The 24,390-nt window shown below is 37.3% G+C and overlaps 1 protein-coding gene across 1 annotated transcript; it reads left to right on the top strand.

Moving 5' to 3' along the window:
- The first annotated feature begins 735 nt into the window (after positions 1 to 735).
- On the top strand, positions 736 to 21,787 carry LOC126473183 (MAPK regulated corepressor interacting protein 2). The gene is made up of 6 exons (XM_050100072.1): positions 736 to 858; positions 970 to 1,060; positions 1,470 to 1,582; positions 11,098 to 11,151; positions 11,364 to 11,420; positions 18,826 to 21,787. The coding sequence occupies exons 1-6, from the start codon at positions 807 to 809 to the stop codon at positions 18,894 to 18,896; spliced, it is 438 nt and encodes a 145-aa protein (XP_049956029.1). The 5' UTR covers positions 736 to 806; the 3' UTR covers positions 18,897 to 21,787.
- Positions 21,788 to 24,390: the final 2,603 nt, after the last annotated feature.

Raw genomic sequence — 24,390 nt, forward strand, 5'->3', positions numbered from 1 at the left:
CCATAACATATGATACCGTACTTACAACTTCTTCTTGAAGCAAATTAGTTCATCATATTTCGCTTTTATGCTGATTAGAAACTGCATTTCACGAGAATATTTGTTTAAATGCAATATAAATTTTTGTATATGAGGCAAACGTGGTAGGGTGTTAATAAGCCTTGTAAACATACCTTGCACATTCTTTCTCGTCAAGAAAATATATTATGTATTGTCTGCTGTATTCAGAAGTCAATTAAAAAAAGTGACGGTTGATTAATGTTGTTCAGACACTGGGTTGTCATAGCATACGTGCAGACTAAGTCGTTTTGTTCATTAGGCAGCTTCAGGACAAGGCAGAATCACAAAAATCTGACCAATCGAGCATGCCTACTGTAATAGAGAAACTCTGATGTGGACGAATTTCATCCATAGGCAAATTCGTATGACTACAAAAGCAGCCTAGCACACGCGAAATACAACGATGCGCTCTTATTCTGATGCCCAAAAGAGTAATTACTTTTCCAGGCGCATCTTATAGGATCTATATCATTCTTTTATACATGTTACTAAAGAAGGGCTGTTTCTTAGTTTTCATCCTCCTTTAGTGTCTAACAAGAGAACAAGCAAAACTGCACTACGACTGCAATGTTTTTAAACGCCCGCGCATCTGTTATTCATGTGTCACCCGAAGTTGCTCGTTTGATTTTCTCCCTATCGTGCACTCTCATTGGTTCTTCTCCTTCCTAAGGTCACCAAATGAACGATACACGGCATCGTGTACGGGCTATAGAAATCGCAGTTTGCGCAAGAAGAGTGCAGAGAAAATGTATACTGTCTCCAAAGGGCCAAGTAAAATCGTTGCTAAAACGAGGCGAGGTGCGTGATAGGATTAATAAGCGATGCGATTGAAAGTCCTGATGCCTATAATGTGATCTTCCCTGCCTGTCGTCAAGCTGAATACATGAAAATAATGAAATTTTATTGCAGGACTTTCACACTCACAAAACATAGAAAGGCTGGAAACACTGAGGGACCAGACGAAAAAGCCCTTGGACTCCGATCAGGGTCAAGTTATGAAGTAAGTGAATAATTGGATGAATATTGTATTTGTTTGTTTTGCCAAAGTTTACGACGACCTGTTTAGCAATCGTTATCAAACACTTAATTATTATGTAATGCTAGGTCCAGATATATAATACGGGAAGATTCATCAAAAAATCCCTATAATTTACCCCTTTTCCATTTTATAGTAAAACCAAACGGGAAGTAGTGTTGTTAGGTAGCCAAGGTGTTTTAGAGACAACGGTTTTCATCGGAGTTAGTAGTGCGCTAATTTGGGTCCTACGCTGTATAGATATAAAACACCGTAGAATGTATTGGAAAGCAAGTGATATACTTATGAATATTAGGTTTATTTATATTACTTATCGAAGAGATTATATACTAGAAAATTCTGTAGCGTTGTTTTGTTGGTTTTGCTGTTGCAGTGTGCCGAAACCCGTGTTCCACAGTGTGAATGGAAAACGATCCAATAGTCAGAGAACGCAGCAAGAAGTTATTAGTCCACAACACGCCGAGCTGATAAACTTCGTTTGTGAATGTAAATAATATCAACATCTCTTGAAAAGTACAAATTATGCAAATCACCCGAAGCATATGTTTGTTTACTTTCACTTCTTGGTTAATGAAATTTTTTTAAAAAAAATATTCGCAGAGGTTGTGCTGTATATTTTGTTACATTTTGTTTTGTCACAACGGAGTTTCGAAATAAGGGAAAAAGTTTTTATGGAGAATTATTACATTTATGTAGGATTCTGCATACTGGACTGAATTAGGTAGTAAGTTGTTTAAATACCTACCGCTGAATTGTCTGAATGTTGGGGTAAACAGTACAAACTGGTGCAATTAAGGTGTCTGAAGACATTATTCTGCAACTATAGAACAAATGCGTGATAAATGTCAACATTTTTATTTTGGTTGGTAACAAACAATAATTGAGGCACTCTAGTGATAGTGTAGATTATCCAGGGGGAAAAAAAAACCACACATGAATTACTAAACAGAAAAAAGTGCTCTTTATGCTTCATTAGAATGTTCTGTTGTGAATTGGAGAGGTAAAAACAGGAAATAATGCGAGTATTGATTGATTATAAAAAAGTACAGGGAACGAGAGAAACTTTCATATAGCATTGAGTTAGTTGGTTTCATGTTTCAGCTATAACATTGTAGGCTACAGTAAATTATCATGATGTGGTTGACTTTCTGAAGTGAAGAAACAGAAAAACATGAATAAGTTGTAGAATAACAGGAAGTACGAAAGGTTCGTAAGACCTACATCAGGTATACATAATAAGTTGAGTAAAAGTCGTCTTGCTGCTAGGCCAAATACCTGTTGTGGCAGTCATCTGAGTTGAAAGAAATATGAATATTATAATCTCATGCAAATGAAATTTTTGATGTTTTTTTTCGTGACTTCACCAGTCCTGACTTAATATTTCTGTAAGCTGTGTAAATGAACAGTTGAGCTGACTCAAATGAAATCTCCCATTTATTACAAATTGCTGATATTGGGAAATGGGAACATGTTAGTTTTGGCCTCAGCCTGAGTATGAGAGGGGGATTGCAGAATCCTGAAGATTGTAATAAGAGAAAATGTTTGGGAAAGGCAACAGTCAAACAGTGTAGACTCACTGTTGATACAGGAGTCGTAAGGTCCTCTTTTTAACAGCAGCTACAGGCAAGTATTCTTGAATGAAGTTAAAATATAATTATGTATATAATAGTTAAGAATGTGTATATGAAAAAAAGTTCATTCCTCTAAATAATCAGGTGGTTGCAAAATGACTCAACACCTTGATGGCCCCTGTGTTAAATTACCCTCTGGTAATGAAAATTTGAGCAGGTTGCTGCTGATAATAGCGGAGTATTTTATGTTGGTTGTGCCTCTTACTGTAATTGAGAGTTAGGTAACATTAATCATGGATTGTATCTAAATAGAAGGAAAATGTAGATAAGATGGTGGTATTGCAGAAGTTTAGGTATACCCATTGTCAAACAAGGCAGCTTTCTTGTAATTATACTAAGGCGGAATTTTTAATCAATAATTTTGGGAATTGAGAAATTAAATCTTGAATGCAGTTGTAATAATGGGAGGCCCCTGTGAAATTTGTAAGAATACTCTGGAAAATAAAATTTATTTCTTCAGAACATTGAAGAATTGATGAAGTATATAAAAATTGGGGTCGACAGAAGCGTCCGATCCAATGCGTCGGCTTTGACCCGTGACGTAAGGGCGTTGTCGTGTGTGACGTCATGATGGCGCGGAATTTAGTTTGTGTGTGGCTGTCTCCAGTTCTGTTTTATCTTATTTTATTTACTTTTCTGATCTGTTCGTTCTATCTCGTGAGGATTTTTTTTTTAATTTAAAAACACTTATTACTTATTTTCATTATCTGTTTCCTCGAATTTCTGTTTTAGTTTATTATATTTATCTTTCTGATCTGTTCGTTCTATCCCGTGAGATTTTTTTTTTTTTTTTTTTTTTTTTTTTAAAGACAAAAAACACTAATCAGCTACTGAAGCATCTTTCTTCTATGGGTTGCAGGGGTTACGACCCCTGGGGAGGTGGGTGGGTATTCATGCATGGCTGTCTTCACTTACACGTTGTAGCTATGCAAGGCGTCTAAATTTGTTTATATTTAGTTTGCCCCCCACCCACAACACCCCATTTCCCGCGCTTGTCCCGTTAGTGTCATTAGGCTTCTTGTGGAAAGTGTGTGTGTTTGTTTTTGTTTCCGCCATATTTGTGACGTCATGGGTCAAAGCGGACGGGTGGGATCGGACGCTTCCGTATTTCCAAAAGTTGTATGTGTTTATATGATTACCATAGTATGGAAAGTGGATGGGTTGCATCTACCAATACTGGATGTCACTTGGATCTGTGCTGTAATGATGTGGTGTAAGGTTTCATTGTGTGTTGAGACATAGAGCAGAAGTGCTCTCTCAGGTTTCCTTGGCACGAATGGACAATGATGTGCTCCCAGGAGTTCAGCAAAGTAATTGTTTATACTTTATGTGCAATATTTCAGCTACCAATGTAGTAGTCATATATGAACCCTCTGTAGAAAATGAATGCAGGAATATACTACAATCCTCTGTGTATTGCTCACATAGGGATTGTGAGGACAAGATTAGCTTAGTTACAGTGCACACAGATGTGTTTGTGTGTTTGAACAGTCATTCTTCTCACAATCCATATGTGAATGGAACAGGAAGAAGATCTAATAATTGGTTCAATGGAAAGTATTTTCTGCTGTGCATGTTATAGAGGTTTCCAGAGTATTGATGTTGATGCTGACGGGGTCAGCAATGAAATATTGTACATAAGGTGGAAATAATAACTGGGCTGAATACCTGGAAGCACGCCATTAAGTAATTGAACAGAATACCGACAATATTTCTTTTGTTTTTATATTATTTCTTGGGATTTTGATTATGGAGGTTGACTGACCTGTGGTGCTTGAATATATTTGTGTACACTGTCTGAACTATAGGCCACACTGAAAATTTCTGCAACCAATTACACATTGTTTTAAAACTGCCTTGTGTGGTTGTCAGTTAGTTTGTAATGTGTTCATCTTCATGTTTCACAAATTATGAAATACTTTTATTTTTATTTTCATTTGATAAATGTAATAATGACTGTAAAGTTCAAACAGGTTAACTGTGAAAATAAAATGTGTCTGGGTCTGTGAATTCTAAGATCTAGCTTGTTGTTATTGGTAAAGTATTTGACTATTTAGGACAGGTGATGGTGAGACTAATACATCTTGAAGTTGCGGATCTGTGCTTTCAGAGTACTATTAGCTGCACACACAAACTCCATGGAGGTGTTGACGCATGGGCAGTGAAAGAGTTCAGTGATTAGTTTCAGTGTGCCAGATTTATCTTGTGATCGGTATGAGCATAATCTGTTTTACTACACAGCATTTTGTTTAGGATTTTAACATTAGTATTAATACAGATAATCTTCATAAATGTGAAATTTCCCCAACACATAAAATGCATAAGATATGGTAGACAGGCACTGTAGAGTGACCAAAATCATCCTTTACAGATTCTAAAAGGGTCCTAATCATAGGTGGCGGTCAGGAACCACATTGACATCACATCTCCATAGAATATGACCAGTCCTGCATAAGGCAAATACACCATAAACTTTGGTGTCACCTTATTATTTTTGACTCTCTCCAGATGCACAATTCATCATCTGAGCAACATGCATCTCATCTGTCATTCACTATAACCATTGTGGTGAAAGGTGACTTTGAGGTGGACTAACTTGGCTGACAAATTTTCAGGGTCTGAGATTAACTGGGGTCTTCCAAACCAAAGTATGATTTACATCTTCATGATGACCTGGAAAGGAACAACTATGTCTGAAGAGTGACAACTATCAATCTGAAGATATTGATTTGTATATTTTTTATTTTAAACACAGGCAACACTTCCAATAGAAGTGGTCATATGCTACATAAATGTGACGTGAAACGTATGATTTGACCACCATCTAAGATTTGGGCCCTGTCTGGGATATGTCGATTTTAGTTTGAATAAGGTGTGTGTTGACTGTATCCCTTGGAGTTGGGGCACATCGTACACTGATAAACAGCAGTGAACATATTTTGCCAGCAGAATCGGTTTTCATTGTAGATGGTTAGGCTCATTATGTTAAAGTCTTTTGTATGGTCTGAATCAGTTTGTTAAAATAGAAAGATTTAGATGATACCTTTGTGCTGTTTGTTGTACAGGATAATGATATCAGAAACTCTTTCCTCTTGTCTGACCATTTGACACGAGTTGTTTTTTCGTTTGTTTTAACTTCAAGAAAACCTATGAATTTCTTACTTCCAGTCTGAATTTGTCTCTGAGTATCCAGACCACTCTCTCCAGACTTCTGCGTCAGATCCTAGAGACTTTGGAACTATAATAATAATAATTATTATTATTAGTCTTTCTTTTTTTAGACGTTATGTCTGGTCAAAAATGGAAAATGACACGGACCTTGATCAAGCGTGGCTTCCTTTTAACTGTACGGTATATCTTACATTGCATTTAGGAACTTTTGGGTAATTGAACATGTATCAATAATTACAGATTTCGAATATAATAGAGGGAAACTGTAGTGTTGGCAGAAGAGCCAACACCGTGTTGCTAGAGGAGGCCGAAATGCACGCATTTAAGCTCACGCAGGCTGGCGTGAGGTCTGGAACATTACAAGGAAATGAGAACTTAGAAAAACGGACGCAGTTGCTGTAATACTTAACTTTAATCCATAATTGGTGTACATATCTCTTGACTGTACATGCTTCACCATATAAATATCAAATGCTATGGCGCCTTGCTAGGTCGTAGCAAATGACGTAGCTGAAGGCTATGCTAACTATCGTCTCGGCAAATGAGAACGTATTTGTCAGTGTAGCATCGCTAGCAAAGTCGGCTGTACAACTGGGGCGAGTGCTAGTAAGTCTCTCTAGACCTGCCGTGTGGTGGCGCTCGGTCTGCAATCACTGACAGTGGTGACATGCGGGTCCGACGTATACTAACGGACCGCGGCCGATTTAAAGGCTACCACCTAGCAAGTGTGGTGTCTGGCGGTGACACCACAGAAACATTCCGCGTGGGAGAAATATATTAAAATCAAAGATGATGAGAGTTACCAAACAAAAGCGCTGGCAGGTCGATAGACACACAAACAAACACAAGCATACACACAAAATTCAAGCTTTCGCAACAAACGGTTGCTTCATCAGGAAAGAGGGAAGGAGAGGGAAAGACGAAAGGATGTGGGTTTTAAGGGAGAGGGTAAGGAGTCATTCCAATCCCGGGAGTGGAAAGACTTACCTTAGGGGGGAAAAAGGACAGGTATACACTCTCGCGCAAGCGCGCGCGCGCCACACACACACACACACACACACACACACACACACACACACACACACACACAAGCAGACATTGCCTGTATATTTGTTGTATTGGGTATGGATATTTCGATTAGTTGTGTTAATTTATTCTTTTTATTGGTGAGTATGATGTCAGGTTTGTTATGTGGTGTTGTTTTATCTGTTATTATTATTGCTATTATTGCCAAGGTTCCTAGATTGATTCGTACAGTAGAAATCTGAAGAGTATTGCATGGTAATGATTTTTGTCTGTCCACTACCAACATTAATGATTTATATTACATATAAAATCAGCCAATTTTGGGACCTTGATGATTCAAACTTCTCTGTTTCTTTTTCCCTTGGTTGAGTTTACCTGTACCCTTGTTAACAAATACTATAAATTCTAACAGTTTTATATTTGAAAATTTCAGGTAGCAATTAAGCAATTCTTAGTGAGTGGTAATTATAGTATGCAAACATTCTCAGGTTACATGTTGTCTCAAATCTGGTCACAGTTTTGAGTTTTCAATGAAATTCTCCTTTGTCTTTGTTGGGAACAATTGTTGTGGCTGCTGCTGTGTTCCGGTCATAGCCCATAGGCAGCTTGAGGCTGATCCGTGTATGTCATGATTACATAATACTGCCAAAGGATGTGTCCGTGGCTGTGTATTGGTGGTGTCAGTGCTCTTGTAGGGGCATAGACTATTCAGTACCTTCATGTATGTCTTCTCAGTGTTGAGAGCTCACTTCCAGTGACTAATAGAAGTATAGCTGCTGTCCCAATTGAAGTTGTTCTTGCATAGCCAAAGCTTTATTGCTTCTTTAACAACAGAATCCCAGTGTGTAGGAGTGTGGGACAATATTTCTGTTTCAGCAAATCTTATTATGTATTTATTTGTAACACTTTGTTCAGCAACTGCTGAGGGTTACAGTTTTATGCAAGGATGTCATAGTGAGAAACTTCGCTCTCGTATCTTACTTCCTCACAATATTTGAGTGTCATTGAAGCTGAGTGGGTTGCAGTTGCCTTAACCAGTAGTGCTAGTTTCCAGAGCTGGTGGCAGGTTGCTTGCATTTGCATGGGTCACCATCAATTTCAGATACTTAAAATTAGTGTCCTTTGTCCAAACAGATTTTCTGCTTCTTTTTTAATTTTATCTGAGCCATGACATGGAGGGAAAAAAAAAATTTTACATGTATGTGACATTACAAGTAACAGACTTCGAATGAAAACTTTGTGCAGATGTTTTGGGTTATTTACTTTTATTCTGTGTGTCAGAAAAAGACTGCTTAAAATTCGTATAACAAACATACAGATGGTGATCATTAAAGCCATTTTTATACAGTTGTTTCTATTTCTGGTAATTTTTATTACTTAGATACATTAGCAGGTATACATTATAAGTTTAATGAATATGTAATTTAATTTTTTAGTAAGTGTAACACCTCATTTTGACTCTTGAAGATTAGTTACTAGAAACTTTTGGTTCTTATATTCAATGTAATGTACTCCATTCTGAAGATCTCGTTCTCTCACCAGTTTGAAATTTCGCCACTGTTTGTAAACACATACATGAAAAACATATTTATTGTTGGGGGGAAAAATTAAAAAAAAACGGAATGGGTGCTTTTGAGAGTTGGTGTTTAATACAGTTTTTTTTTCAGATTTTAGTAAAACTGAGCAAATGTTACAGCAGTGTCATGCTACATATCAAATTGATGTAAACCAAAACCTTCATAATGACACCAGTTTCAGATTGCTCTCTGAACAGTGAACAATTTTCATGTCTTGAAATATAGAACCAAATGAGCTTAGACATTTTTATTTTCTGTTGACTATGGGTCCATATAGTAAACAAAAATAATAAACTGTGTGGTTCAAACCTTTGATTTCATATTTATTATGGACTGATACATTATCAATGCTGATACATTGTCACAATAGTAGCAGTTGTGTTGTGATGTATGGTTAGGTTGTCTTTTTTCCCCCCTCTGCTAATGCTTGGCATGAAAAACAATGCATTCATGTGTGTCAGCATTTCACAAGACAGACAGGACTTGTTTGTCCATTCAAGGAGTGGAACCTTCAGGGAAGTGTTCCCCACCCACTGCTCTGCTTCCCACTACAGTCATTGTGGTGGGTGGGGCACCGCTTTCTGGTTGAAAGTCTGTTCTGGTTTGTTGCTGGAGCCTCAAAGCAACGTGATCCAATATTTCGGAGATGCAACTGTTTTTCATCTTCAGGAGAATGCTGCTGCTGCCGCTGAGAACTCAGGGGGCTCAGCAGGAGCAGCAGCAGTATCCTCCTGAAGATAGCAAACAGTTCGATCACCGAAACATTGAAGAATCGAGTTGATTTTTAGGACCCGGTCACAAATTTGAAGAGACTTTAAAGACTTATTGCACCGAGAAAGCCTGTGAAGTCACACTCCTTTCTGCTGCAGTCTAGAAAGGTACAGCAAATAATACTCGATCTCCAGAACAGAAATTATCTTTCGATTTCCACATTCCCTACACACGGTGTATGCAGGAAGTCTGGTTGTCCATATAATTGCATAATTAACTGAATTTTTGTGAATTTACATTTTTACAGTTCATGTTATATATCCTGAAAGTACTTCCTGGCGTATTAAAACTGAACAGTGTGCTGGACTAGGACTTGAAACTGGAGTGCTGCCTTTCATAGTTAATATGGAGGTTGACTGAAAAACCACGTGCATAGCTGTGCACATTAGTATGCCACATGACTGTCTGGTACTCACATCCACCTCATTTACAAGATTCACAAACATTTCAAAAAATGTTCTTGCACGTTCCCATGGATTACACTGGACACAAATGGATGGGGTACACAATTTGCACCCTGGTTAGGGAAAAGGGGGCGGCAACAGTGACAAGTGGCTTATCTGGCCAACCCTATACCAGTAACATAGCAAAATTCAGATTAACATGCCGACATGGCTCAAAGGCAAGAAAAACAGAGGAGATTTTTATTGACAGTACTGTCCAGGTATGACTCACTTACAGAGACTTTACAGCTTTACCTCTGCCAGTACCTCTCTGCTAATTTCCAAACTTCGCAGAATTGCTCCTGCATATATACATACAGTTAGTCAGCATATGAAATATTTTGAGTAACCTCATCTGTTCAGATTTGATAATCAATTACAGGACATTCTTAATTGTAAAGAACTATGCAGCTATTCTTTCAAATTTCCACATTTTGTCAGTCATTTGCATTTGTTTCACATTCCCTACAAATGAACAGTATAGTTCATAGTGAATCACATGAGAATTTTGTTGCAGTAATCCACATCTACATATACAGTCTGCAAGCCACTGCATGGTGTGTAGTGGAGGATACTTTGTGCCAATACAAGTAATTTCCTTTCCTATTCCATTCCTAAATGAAGGAAAGGAGGAATGACCTTCTGTATGTCTCCACATGAGCCCTAATTTATCTTATCTTGTTTTCATGGTCATTATGCAAAATGTAAGTGCTTTGCCTATTCCCTAAACTTTTTTAATGGTGTCTCACAGAATCTGATCTTCCCTCTAAGGTACCGGTAACAAACCTAGCAGCATGCTGTTGAATTGCTTCAATGTTTTTCTTTAATCCCACCTAATGGGGATCCCAAACAGTCAACAATTAGTCACACAAGTGTTATATACACGCTGTCCTTCGTAGATGTGCTAGTTTCCTAAAACCTTTCCAATAAACTGAAGTCGAACCATTTGTCTTCCATACTGGCACTCTTAAGTGCTCATTGAAACCAGTTTCACTTGTAAATCAGTATTAATACTACTATAATCATAGACTGCTGTGTCATTTGATTTTTAACAGCATACCCCTGCTCCATTTGAGACTTCTAACAGTTTGTTTAGACCAAAGCCCACCCCCTCCCAAAATCTATAAAATTTTCCATTGCACCAGCTTTCTGATGAAATTTGGCCAGATTTACTGCATCTATGAAATAAATGCATTGTGTGAATTGAGTGATAACATACTGGTGTGAGTAATCATTAGTAGAAGTCCATAGTTTTTTTGTACTAATGGGCACTTTCTAGATTTGGAGTGTACATGGTGGTCTTCATAGTCTGTGCTCAGTGCTATTGTTTTATGTTATATATTGCTCTACCCAAAGAGTTAACAATTGTGTTATCATTTCAGCTTGGCATAGGATATGCAAAGAATATGAGCAAGAACCATCAGAACATGATCGAGGTGAGTATTCCTCTCGCACCTCAGGACATTGATTTTGAATTATGTACGTACCTTTATACTCTAGATTAATGTTAATCCATTTTATTACTTTGTCTAATTTTCTTTTCTTTTGTGAACTCCACATAAATATATATTGCAATTTTTAGTTAGGTTTTGTCATGTAATTGCATTATATTGTTCACACATTCCGTCTTCCCCATTTCTGTTCACAGGTTCTAATAATTGTATAGTCTATTACAATGATGGTGAACGAAGTCCAGTTTTACAGGGTAAGTCTATATTAACCAGATAACCGACAGTTTGTAAACATATGTCTAAATACTTGCTTCAGCATCTATACTTCTGTTAATTTAGAGCTCAAATTTAAACACTGGGAACATTTAACAGGGTTTGTATTGACACTTTGGCACCATTAAAATCTTGACTCTGAATAAAATTTGTGCTAATAGCCCATGAGAAACAAAGCATGATTTAGACATGTTGATGAGTATTTACTCTATATGGAGGCCATGTGAGTGGGCAATGATAGGAATAAACAGAAGAATAAAAATAGCCTAAATTGCTTTTGCAAAGATAAATGGAATTTTCCAAACCAAGTATTCAGTAAATCTGTGAAGGGAAGTTTACAATCAGTGTGAATTATCAGTTTTGACTTATGGCAGTGGGACAGTTTAATGTGGAAACAGTTCAGAAATTGAAAGTTTTTCAGTAACTGATGGACACACAAGTGTTTTAAATTACTGGGGAGTCATGAAAACAAAGAAATAGATCAGGGTGCAGACTGTATTTGAAGAAGTAATGATGACTATAATGAAAATGAAATGATGGCAGCAGGGCACATAGCAAGATGAAGAAATGGTAAATGGACCAAGGAAGTTCTTTGCGGATGTGAAGCGGTTAGAAAAGTCAGAGACAACACTCTAATGGAAGATAGGTAGACAGCATTAGAAGACATGCAGAAGAAATGTGGAAGTGTTTAGCTGAAGACCATAATACATGGAAATGTCTGGAGGAGGCCTTTATTCAGCAATACAGGTCAGAATGCTGGCAACAATATAGCTAAATGCTAGATTTTCCATTGAACTTTATCAGGATGCTGGGAAATTCACAATTGAAAGAGGAGACAACCAAGGAGGTTCTGTATCACCTAAACTTTTCTCAGGAGACACACAGAAAATGTTCAGATCCTTAAAGTGGAAAAAAATGATTTTAATGATATAACTGAGAATAACTGTACCACCTTCATTTTTGATGATGACATTGCACTTTTTGCATCTAGTGCAGGTAAAATTACACAGTGAGTGGAGCAATGTAATAAAGCAAGTTTGAATGTAGTCCATAAATCAATTAATAGTGATGTATAATCAACATAATGGAAGCAAACTGGAGTACTACAACACAGTTATGTAACTAGTGGATTAATTCTGAATGAAGCAAAAGAAAAGTAAACCAGAAGAGTAAAAATGAGCTGAACTGTTTTTGAGAAGGTAAACATTGTTCAGAAGCAAGGTCTTAGGGATTTTTACAACCAGTTTTGTGTTATCCAGTGAGATATGGAATTTTGATGTGGAAATCATTCTTAATATGAAGATTACTTGTTAGGAATTACTAGAAGAGACAGTATGACAAACATATGAATCGGGGTATATTCTGGAGTGTAAAAGTAATTATGACTGATGTGGTCTAGATGGTGGCTGGTAGTTATCTTCCAAGAGATAACAAGGAAATGCAGCCACATCGTAATGGAAGGTGGGTAGGTGACATTAGAAAACTTAGAGGAGTGAGGTGGACTCATAGCAATAAAGACAGTAATGCGTAAAAAAAATTTGTAGAATATGTCTGTATCCAGCAGTGGATGTCAAGTGGGTGATGTTCCAGAAGGGAATTGTGTGTGTCTTCCATCTGTTGAATATATGTACTGGGTGAGTCACGAGGTTTTCCCCCGGTTTCAGGAGGGTATTCCTTAGGTTACTTGGAACAAAGCATGTAATTAAAGTAATGGGATCAGATCCATAATTAAGGAGCTGCAGTAATTGAAAAACTCAGCAAACGGCAGGGAAAAACTTTTGTTTCAGGATTTCACTATCTAAAATGCACATAATAATTAATTTAAACAATTTTGTAGCAGTTTCTTACATTCAGAGTGGATTTAAAGCAAGTGTTCAAAATTTCCTCCCTGCATGCGAAGGCAAAGATTCGCATATGAGTAGCATTTCGTAATTTCACATGCTTGTTCCTTATTGGTGTTGCGGCATCAAAAATGCATTGTACCAATTCTTCTCATGTTTCCATCTTAACTTCGTACACGATGTCCTTCATCCACCCCCAGATGCAGTAATCTAGAGTTGTTAAATCTGGGAATCTGACAGGCCAGTTGATAGGGCCCCTCACGACCTATCCATCGATGTGGGAATTTCTGATTAAGATAAGCTGTTACTACACGGTGGAAGTGTGCAGGTGCCCTGTCATTTTGGACGAACATGTGGCGTCTTGTTTCCAGAGGAGTACCTTCAAGAAGGTGCAGTAAGACTTCTTGTAAAAGGTTACTGTACATCTGACCATTTAAATTTTCCAGGAGAATAAACAGCCCCAGTAACTGTTCACACACAACACCACACCAGACATTGACACTGAATCTGTGTTTGAATTGAGACACTATCGTGGCATGGGGATTTTTGTCTGCCCAGACATGCATGTTGTTGATGCAGGTTGTCTCATCACTGCACATGATGAAGTGATAGAGCTACCAGTTTCAATTTAACCAGTTTCAAAAGTGCAAATGTTTGGCACAACTATGTGGTCCAAAATGTTGAACTTTCTGCACATGAAAAGGATACAGTCCATTCTCATGAAGAATCCTACATACCTTAGATTGTGAAACTTTCAATCGGGTAGCTAGGCATCTTGTACTTGAGCGAGGACTGCGCTCTACTGAATTAAGAATGTTTTCCTCTTCTTGAAAGTCACGGTGTCTTTCGGAGTGAATATGAATATTGGGAAGAGTACCAGTTTCTAGCAATGTTCAATATGTTTTACAAAATGTTTGGCACTCAGAATCCTATAATTAGGATACCAATGGTGATATTCTGCAACAGGAGCTTTTGCATTACCATCACAGAAGCCCAAAATGTACACCCTCTCTCCATACTCCTGCAATGAAAACTTGTATGGCATTGGAAAGTGTACTGTACACAGGAGACAATAACAGTAAACAGTGACTGCAGTATCGACAACGTGGTTGTTATGCAAATGTAACACTCACTGCACTTGTCTACCTAAGACTGATAGGGTGTCCTGTGAAAACAAGTGTAGTGCTTCATACACCATGGTATGTTTTGGAACTCTGTTGTAGCTCCTTAATTAGGGATCTAATCACATTACTGTATTCATAGTTTTTGTTTCAAATAACCTAAGGAATAACCTCCAGCAACCGGGGGAAACCGTCATGACTCACCCTGTAGATGTAGATGTAAAAGTTCAGAAGGTTGATATGCTAGGAATTTAAAAAATAATAATTTCTCCTCTTACACTCATTGCCAAAAAGGTAAAATAAACTCTTGTCCATGCAGCGAAGAGCACAACAATTATTTTTAATGTGTCAGAGACACTGTAAGTTAATGTTGCTCATCTGTTTTCATTAGTTGCACATAGTAGTTGTTGCCTAAAATGATATTTTACAGTACATCATGTTTGTAAAGCAAGATATCATTGCCTTTTGTTCCGCAATGCCATCCATCTGTGGCTGATGTTAAAGGCCGTAGAATATCCCATAATTGACATTGCACTGTGTATTCAGCACAAAGTTAAATGTTCAGTAATGGGTGGTAGGTGGTCATGCTGTCCCAGCCACCCTAAACTTGATATGGCTGCATTTAATCAATCATGGCTGGAATATAAAAAAGATTGATCTACTAGAAGGGCCTTTGCATTAGATCTTGATGTAAAAGTGCAGTGGAAAGAGCTTTCCAGTTTCATTAGTATTGTGTTTTGAAATGTCAGAGTGCTGACAAGTATGGGATCACAACTGACCTGTCCGCAGATGGTAGGGCAGATCATGTTGTATCTGGTACTCTGAAGTATGTTGCCAAAATACTGGTTGTCGTATTAAATAGCAGGAGAGTAAAACACTGTTGTTTTATAAGGTGCATAAGTATTCATATTTTATAGTTCAAAATTCTATCACATTTGTATATTAATGTAGGCTGTTACGCCTAGCTGTGTTATCTATTTCTGTTGCCTTGATAGTTTGCAAGAGGATCTTCAAACTTCATGTGGGTTATACTCTGCTTATTATGTATGCATCTACTATTAGTGGAAAATGAGTCTTGCCATGGGAATGCCACAGTAAACTTGCTGTTGCTTACAGCAAAGAATCTGTTGTCACAGCTTACCAGCATTTACTTTCGGATCAGAGAGAGAGGTTAACTTTCTCAGGCAGCCTTTTTTGAATTGAATGCAGTATGAAGATTATTGACTGAAGTGAGTGCATTATTTGTTACTCCACGTGAGAGTTTGGGTCCATAATTTGGGATGTGGTCCAGGACACCTTACTTAAACACAGTGAAGACTAAATAAGGAGCTGCAGTAACTCTAGACTACTCACAGTTGTTGCAGTATAAACGTGGGTGCGCCATTCTCAGACAGGGATGATGTCCACTTAAGAGCAGAGCTTAACAGCATGACTGTTGGTTTACGTTCTTTGTACCACACCTCATGGACATTTGGAGTCTCATACTGTAGCTTTACTTTCACCTTTTAACCCAAAGCGGTCAACTATACAGTTACTGGTGATAGAAAGTGGAATGAACTGAACCTGTCAAGTGACAAATGTTCTGTGGAAGATGAAAAGCAAGACTACAAGAAGCATCGTTCCTACATACACGTATAAATATCTTATGTGCAGCTAGATGTAGATAGCTGAAGTCATTTTCTAAGGATGGTGACATAATATATTAGCAGAGAATATCTTCTTTAGATATTCCATTGCTTTTAATTTAACTCATCTCTTAAGTCTGATTCAAAACTTTTTTGCCCTATTTCATCCTCTTGCTATTTCTTTCATGCCCTTTCCTCAACCTCATCTTATCAAGATCCAGCAATCTTTCTGTTACTGTTACTTACATTTACCTTAAGGTAGTAATTATTGGAGGGCAGTGGCCTTGCCATAGTGCTTGTACTGGTTCCCTTCAGATCACTGTATTTAAGCGCTGTTGAGCTTGGCTAGCACTTGGATGGGTGACCGTCTGGGTCTGTCAGGCACTGTTGGCAAGTGGAGTGCACTCATTCCTTGTGAGGCCAACTGAGGAGCTGCTTGATTGAGGAATAGTAGCACTGGTCACAGAAGCTGATAATGGCTGGGAGACCGCTGTGCTGATCACATGCTCCTCTATATCCGCATCCAGGATGCCTATCAGCTGTTGATGACACGGTGGTTGGTAGGTACAGTTGAACTGTATAAGGCCTGTTTGAATGGAGTTTAGTAAATCATTATTTGGGATGTTGATGCAATTATTTCTGATTTTGCACTTGATTGATGGAAATTTATATTTGTAGCAAGTGTGAAAGAGATTTATAAATGTGTAGTAAAAACTGATAATAATTATTATAGTTGGTCCACTTCACAATTTACTGTTGTATTCTAAAATTGGACTTTATCCTGGATCATTGCTAATAACAGACAGTGTTGTACCATATGGGCCATCCAGTAAAGTGTCGCCCTACTAGACCTTTTCTTCTGCAGTTCCTACGTCACAAAGGCTCTCCCTTGTCTAAACTGGCACCCTTATGTTCATAGGGTCTTGATATTAACAAAATCCCTGTATTACTACTGGTTGAATTACACAGCCCTGTCTTTTTTTTTCTTTTTATTCACCCAGCACCCTGTTTACAAGTGCATGGATAGTGAGATTTCTTACCATTTGTGTAATTTCACTTACCTATAGGCCCCATGTTGTAACATTGTGCTCTGTCCTGTTCAGCCACTGCATCTAATTTCACTAGCTGTACAAGAAACACTGCAATTAAGCACCTGTAATTGGCGACTTCACCACCCTGACAGACCTTCCATCCGACTGATGAAATTAACCACTCATAATCATGTAATCTGAAACCACAGTTTCTTTGTCATTTGTACTTTCCTATACTTTTAAGTGATGCAGTCCCACCTTGTGCAGATATTGTGACATTACACACTGCTGGCATGCCCCTGACAATCACTGCTTTATTCCTCCCCTTTCCAATAATGGTATCAATTTTGGAAGACAGTATTTTTGTAGCATGCTCACACTTAAAGCTAAAGAATAAGTATCTCACATAAAGATAGTGTCATTTTAAGTGCACTGGGAGCTACTGCAGATTGTTTACAGTTTAGGTATGATAAGGCAAGTAAACAATGTTCCTTTATTACATGTACCAACAGATATCCTCCAAATCTTCTTGACTCATAAGTATCGTGTGCCAGACTGGGAGTCTAACTCAGATCATGGTTATTGGAGGCAACACTGCATGGAGTAATTAATGATAATTTCATGTTGCTCAGTGGCTTGGTGAAAGTATTTTAACTGGGCATCAGTTCTGTTACTTGCATGTCCCTAACCTGCCCCAGTTGTAAAATCAGGATGAGGGACCTACAGTGTAATGTGGAATGTGAACCACATGTTGTTTCTGGCAAATCTCCACATCAGTGAGAAGTGAATGCTTGGTTAAAAAGCAGACTGGGATTTGATCCCACAACCTTGTGGCTTCCAGGCACCAAATTTACCAGTAGACAACCAGGCATGATTGAGTAATTTAAACTGGACTTGTGATCTGACAGAAGGCACTAAAAATGAGTCGCACCCCAGTCTGGCCATCCTGATTTAGGTTTTCCATGGTTTCCATAAATAAATTAAGCTAAATGCCAATATTGTTCCTTCCCCATTGTTGTCCCGTAAGAGCTTGTGCTTCATCACTAATGACATGGTCAGATAGACATTACAGTCTAACATTGCCTCCTCCCTTCATCACGCTCTGATAGAAAGTTTGTATGTTAATGCCTCCCCCCCCCCCCCCCCCTCAACTTTCTCAAAGTTTCTCATGGCTCTTCAGCATTTTGTGATGGGCAAACAGCCCTATAAGAAAGGATATGCTTTAAAATTGCTTAGCTATAGTCTAGGCGATAGCTTAATAATGAAATATTCACTCTGCAGGTGTGTGTGTGTTTGTGTGTGTGTGTGTTTGTGTGTGTGTGTGTGTGTGTGTGTGTGTGTGTGTGTGTGTGTGTGTTTTAGTAAGCAATAAATGATGGTTATTTATGGTTTTTTAATGTAATAATACACCACAGGGAAAGAGTAGAGCAAGAATGTAAACAGCTTATAATTTCGTATTTATCTGATGATTGCATAAAACAAAAGTTTGAATGTTTTTAATGTAGATGTGTAACACAAATAATACTTTTGTTTAATTTTCAAAGCTGAGTGTTGAATTTAAATGTTCTGTTGTCTTCAAAAGAAACCGCAACCCGTGAATCTTCTCTGTTGAACTGCTCGACATGAAAGCTGAATAAATTACAATTACACACTACTGCAGAACTCCACATTCTCTTGAAGCTGTTCAAGCTATGACTGTTATTTGCTCTACCACTAATTTTATAAAACCACAAATGAAGTATTCATAAGATATTCTTTCATTTTGCAGATTTTAAACCATTTGACCTCGAATCTTGGTGGGGTAAACGATTGTTCAATAACATCACAAAATCTATATAAACAGTCTTTTCCATGAGTAAGCAAAATGGATCGCAACAACACTGCTCAGACTACTTTGTGCACTGTGCAGTTGATGTTGATATTACAGCAGACAGTAGGCTCACATCTAGACGATTGAGAAGTGATATCTCCTTCATGAATTGGGCAGCTGGTAGTGTGTGGAAAATTTGTAGTGGCTCTTACCAGTAGCACACAGTGCCATAGCCGAGCAGACAAAAAACAAAACTACATGACTTGCCAATCATCACTGCAGTTCAGCTATGAAACATTCATTAACTATGACTGATATCTCTGTGTGGTGTAAGTGTAAGACTAATAACAAATATTTCATTTGTGTGATTCCTGTGTGAACTAGTGCAAGAACGACATTTATCTCATTCAATCCATAAAGGTTCTTTATACAGAAAGTGACATTGGACACATACAGCTACCCTGAAGAAATTAAATGTAAGGATGAATCAACAGTGAAATACATTCACAGTATTTTTAATCCACCGAGTCATGTTGTTTCGTTTGTGCTCCAGCTTCTGGTGCTGCAGTGACTTGTGACGTGGTGAGATAGTGATGAGAGTGAGAATATAGACTAGTCCTTGTAGCAGCCAAAGAAAGCAAGAAGTTTCCACCTTAAATTTTTAAAAAATAGTATGTATGCCACTAGTGCTGCAGGTGAGGAACATTGTAGTTACTTCAGTTTTATAATGGACAACGTGTAAAATTGAAGTAATTCTGTGTTCATCAGACCAACAGATGCCTTTGCAATACTATTTATTTGCATCTTGCAATCAATGTGCACCAAGATATGTATATATTTTAATAATGATGCAGGAAGTTAATAGTAATGTTGTTATAATATGAAGTCCCTTGTAATGCCAAATGAGTTTGGCATGAACCATTGGTTAAACATTTCTGAGTTTTCTATAGTAGTGACATATTGTATTGATGATGAATTGCAACCCTTAAAGCATTTAAAATGTTAATGAGAGTTATTTTTTGATCTTTACTGCATTTGAAAACTCTTTGCTCATAGCTGTTGTTTGTTGCTTGTTTGATGAAAAAGAGGAAATTATACTTTGAAAAATTTTAGATGATGAACTTTTCTCTGATTGATGGCAGTAACATTGTTACTTTTCATACACCACTGCCTTAAATGTTGTGAATTATAAGTTTTTTTATAAATCTATATTTTTCCTGTATTTGTTGATTTTATATGAGGAATTTATGAAATGTTCACAGATTTATATATGTTTATACTTCATAATTGTACAATAATTATGACATATAATATAGTCAGTCATTTATTACAGAAACACTTTAAAATTTTGAATGTTAAGTGTATGTAATTTTGCAGATGTGATCTGAAATTGTTAATGCACCAATCATATAAGATTGAAATATGTTCCAGTGAAAATTTTAATCAATTTGTATACAATATTTTAGAGAGTTTATGATTATTACTGTGTGTTCCACAGCATCCTCCGAAATGAGTTGTAGAGCTATTTCAAATGTACTTGAAATAAGTCAAAACATACCATATGTATAGCTTCTGCCTGATGGTCGATTCTGTAACTTAAATTTTTGTTTCAAATTTTTGAAAACTCTTTGAGATAGCTAGTAGGGACTGAACTTAATTAATATATATATAAAAAAACACTACCAAGGTGTTCTGCACAGGAAAATAGGGCAAGTTTGTAGATGTGGCTCTCTTTCTACAGAAAATGTAGCAGATATTTGTGCTAGAGCATTGCAGTAAATGTGTTTATTTAACAAGAAACCTTTGGAGTGTTTTCAAGTTCAGTATAAATTAGTGCAGTAGAAACCTCCAGTAGTTCCTTTTAATTTTTTTTTATCATTTTTGAAAAAATAGTTACATGTTATTGCTTATGAGAGTTACTCATACTGGTTTAATTTCTGTGTACCACCATTGAACATAGATGAATACATTGCCCCAAAGCTGCAGTTCATTGTGCACGGACAGTTAAAAGTTGTGCATTGTCTCCCACTCCCTCCCCCCCTCTCCCACTCCCTCCCCTCCTCTCTCTCTCCCTCCCTCCCTCCCTCCCTCCCTCCAGATAGGTATCTTGCTTATATCTTTTGGAATTAGAAATCACAGTTAATTTTCTTATTATTTGCACTATACATTTCATCTGTTGAATGCAGGTGATAGTTTACAAAGCTATTATCAAAAATGAGACAAGAATAAGCAATTACTGTGTAAAATATCCATTGTTTTATAACTTTTTAGTATCATATAAACTTGATTTTAGGATTGAAAGGGTTTTGTAACCTTCAGAAGGTGGAAAATATTACTATTTTTACCTGTGATATACACTTTCTTCGGCAAGAACATTGAACAATTTGGATTGTTACACCATTTTGTTCATTCATAATGGGCACATTGTTTAGGACACTGTATTGTAAAAGTGTCACTTAACAAAGATATCAATAGTTTTCATATTCAAAGTTAAATTAAACTGCAAAACCTGTGAATGTCTCAAAAGGGAGATTTTTTTTTGTTATTGTGTCTTGCAAAAGATAGGTAATATATGACATAGTACAAATATTAAGGGCGTTAGCATTTCTGTAGTTTATTTTGGCGCTGAAGAGCACTGGCCGACTGCTTATGTTTGAAAGGACTGTGGAGATACATGTGTGTGACAGTTATGGACATAGTACAGATGATACTAAATGCTTTAGACAGATCTCGTTGATAGTACATGTGCCTGACAAGAATAGCAATAATATTAATAAGATTGATTCGTACCTTAATAGTGGTAAAATAAAAATTTAAAGATTTTACTTTTTCTGGAGCTATCTGAAATGAAAGTTCTTTTCTACAATGTTATATTGTTCTCAGCTGGCTGCTGCAGGAAATAAAAGACAGTTGTTATATGCTTGTACTTTGTCTTTATTTCACAGACTCCTTAGTAACTGGTTTTTGAAGCAAGTTTTTGAACTAATTAAAGATCAGTGCAAGTCATTCTAGATCATACCTGAAATTTTTTGTAGTTATAGTACTGCCCAGTGGCAATTGTGTTCTATTCAGATTGCTTGTTATCATTATTGAAATCTGCTGCAATTTGATCATTGTTGCTAAAGATATACTGCAGAGACAAAAATTGTGCTTCTTAATGCAGAATGTACTCAATGAAAATTTGGTACATGGCATAGTTATTGAGAAGTTAGTATGATTAATAAAATATTATTGAGCTACAGGAAGATTACGTATGTGAGATGGAAAGCGAGAAGGGACCTCTTGTCAGAGAAGTAAAAAACTTTCGATAGTCGAAAAATACATTTTTTGCATGATAATTTGATTTACGCCATTCTGTACATTCTCATATAAATTTGAAAGTTGTTTGACGCCAACGGGAGTCAGTAATATCGTTAAAAGCAATAATGTTGGTCTTCTGAAAATGGTGCTCTGGTAGTTGTTGGAAATAAAATTGACCACACACGATGCCCATTTTCAAAATCTCGCAGCTGTGTATGGAAAGCTTCATAAAATAGCATCTCTTAAATTTTAGAGGCATTTTAAGGGACTCAGAGTAGTTTTGTATAAAAGAATGATGTTTTGTGATTAAAATAATGCCAAACAAGTGACCTTTTTTATGTTAAGTTATAAATGCCTACAAAATATTGCCAATTTGCCATTGGCCACAACATAAAAATGTCAGTACTTTGTCAAAACAAAGCAGCACAGACTTCACTAATTTGTCACTTTGGGACCAACTTACTTGGTCTTAAATCTATGTACACTGCAATTTGCTAGTGGTCTGAAGGGGTTAAACACATAATATGCAACATAAACTTAAATACCTAGGTACCATTTGCCAAAAGACATTTTAAGGGCAATATATATATACTAAATTTCTTTCTTAAATATGTACCATTAAACAATGGTAATAAAGTGAAACATTAAAATCCATCCTCTGAAGACACATCTTTTCCATCACATACATTCAACCTCTCATAACTCACCCAAATTCAGAGAGAAAATCTGTTTTTTTCCAAACTGTTCAGGATTTAATGCTGAACGTAAAAATTTCAATATCTGAGTCTATAATTTTCGACAACAGGCCCCTTTTTGTTTTCCTAGTCACATATGGAGACAAATTAACTGAAGCTTTGTTAAATAGGCCAGAAAATATGAAAACTTCACTGACATTGCACACTGGATGTGGGTCAGGTTGTGTTGTATTGTATGTAAACTGGAAACCTAGAAACAACGGAGAGGCTCCGTCCTCGCCGCAGCTGCAGTGGTCCACAACCCGACGACGACGTGGGCCAGGTTACTAATTGAAAAGCTCAGAATTTATTCTTTGACAGGCCAATGAATTCTTGTCACTTGGTCACTTCTAGAAACAGTATCACTATGTGGAAAAATCCAAGCTACACTAAGTCAGACCTATGGCACTTGGGAACTTCTGTATAACTGGCTCAAAGACCGGTACATGGTACATGGATTGCAGGAAGCCAAAGGTGTACTGCCTCTAACAAAAGCAAGATGAGTGAAGCACTTTGGTGTTCTGAATAATTATACAGATTAATTACATTTTTTGGTGCATTCAGACCATACAAAGTCAAAAGCACCTCTGATAAAAGTGCATACTGTATTGCCATGTACCCATGGTCTAGGGTAGTGTCTTTGACTGTTCAAATGCCCTTGGTTTTGATCCCAGGCACTGCTTAAATTTTGACTAAAGAATCATCAGCAGTGGTGCACGAAGTCTTCCAGTAAAAGGAGTCGACCCTTATTCTGCCAGCAGGCTTATAGAGGCAGAAGAGTGAACAGAATTTCAGGGCAACACCTTGCCCTTATAGTGGGGAACTGCCCTTAAAACGAAAAAGGATAGGCAATGATCAGTGAAAGGGAGATACAGAAGCCTGTGAAAACCATTGCATTAAAAGAAACACTGTATCCACAGCACATGCGGCCTGTTGTTGAAAGTGCTATGATCCCTCCATTGGCAAAAGGATTCTGGATTTTGTCCTTCACTTGGATTTCTGGAAGGGGCTGCCAAGGAGGAGATAACCATGAGAAAAAATTGAATAACCAATGAGAGGATAACATTCTACAAGTCAGTGTGTGGAATGCTAGACATTTGAAAGTGGTAGGGAAGCTAGAAAATCAGAGAAGGGAAATGCAAAGGCTCAATCTTCATATAGTGGTGGTCAGTGAAGTGAAATTGAAAGAACATAATCAGCAGCAGAAAATGGTGTAATGGGAGCAGGATCCAATATGAATAGGAATGTCAGACAAGGAGCGAGTTACTGCGCACAGTTAAGTCATAGGATTGTTCTCATCAGAACAGTCACAAGCAAATGCAAACAGGAATAGTTAGGTATACATCCCGACTAACATGCAGAAAGTATGAGGATACTGAATGGGTAATTCAGTATGAAAAGTGAGATGATGATCTATCAATCGTGAAGGATTGGACCACAGTAAACTTATGGGCAATGTGAGCTTGGTAGTAGAAATGAGAAAGGAGAA

This window comes from Schistocerca serialis, chromosome 4 (genome assembly GCF_023864345.2).
Source record: "Schistocerca serialis cubense isolate TAMUIC-IGC-003099 chromosome 4, iqSchSeri2.2, whole genome shotgun sequence".
Lineage (NCBI taxonomy): Eukaryota > Metazoa > Arthropoda > Insecta > Orthoptera > Acrididae > Schistocerca > Schistocerca serialis.

Excerpts from the sequence above, each read along its gene's own strand:
- LOC126473183 (XM_050100072.1), top strand. The coding sequence starts at position 807 with ATGTATACTGTCTCCAAAGGGCCAAGTAAAATCGTTGCTAAAACGAGG. Across the intron at positions 11,152-11,363 it reads ACCATCAGAACATGATCGAG|GTTCTAATAATTGTATAGTC; the intron begins GTGAGTATTCCT and ends TTCTGTTCACAG. Across the intron at positions 11,421-18,825 it reads ACGAAGTCCAGTTTTACAGG|ATTTTAAACCATTTGACCTC; the intron begins GTAAGTCTATAT and ends TTCATTTTGCAG.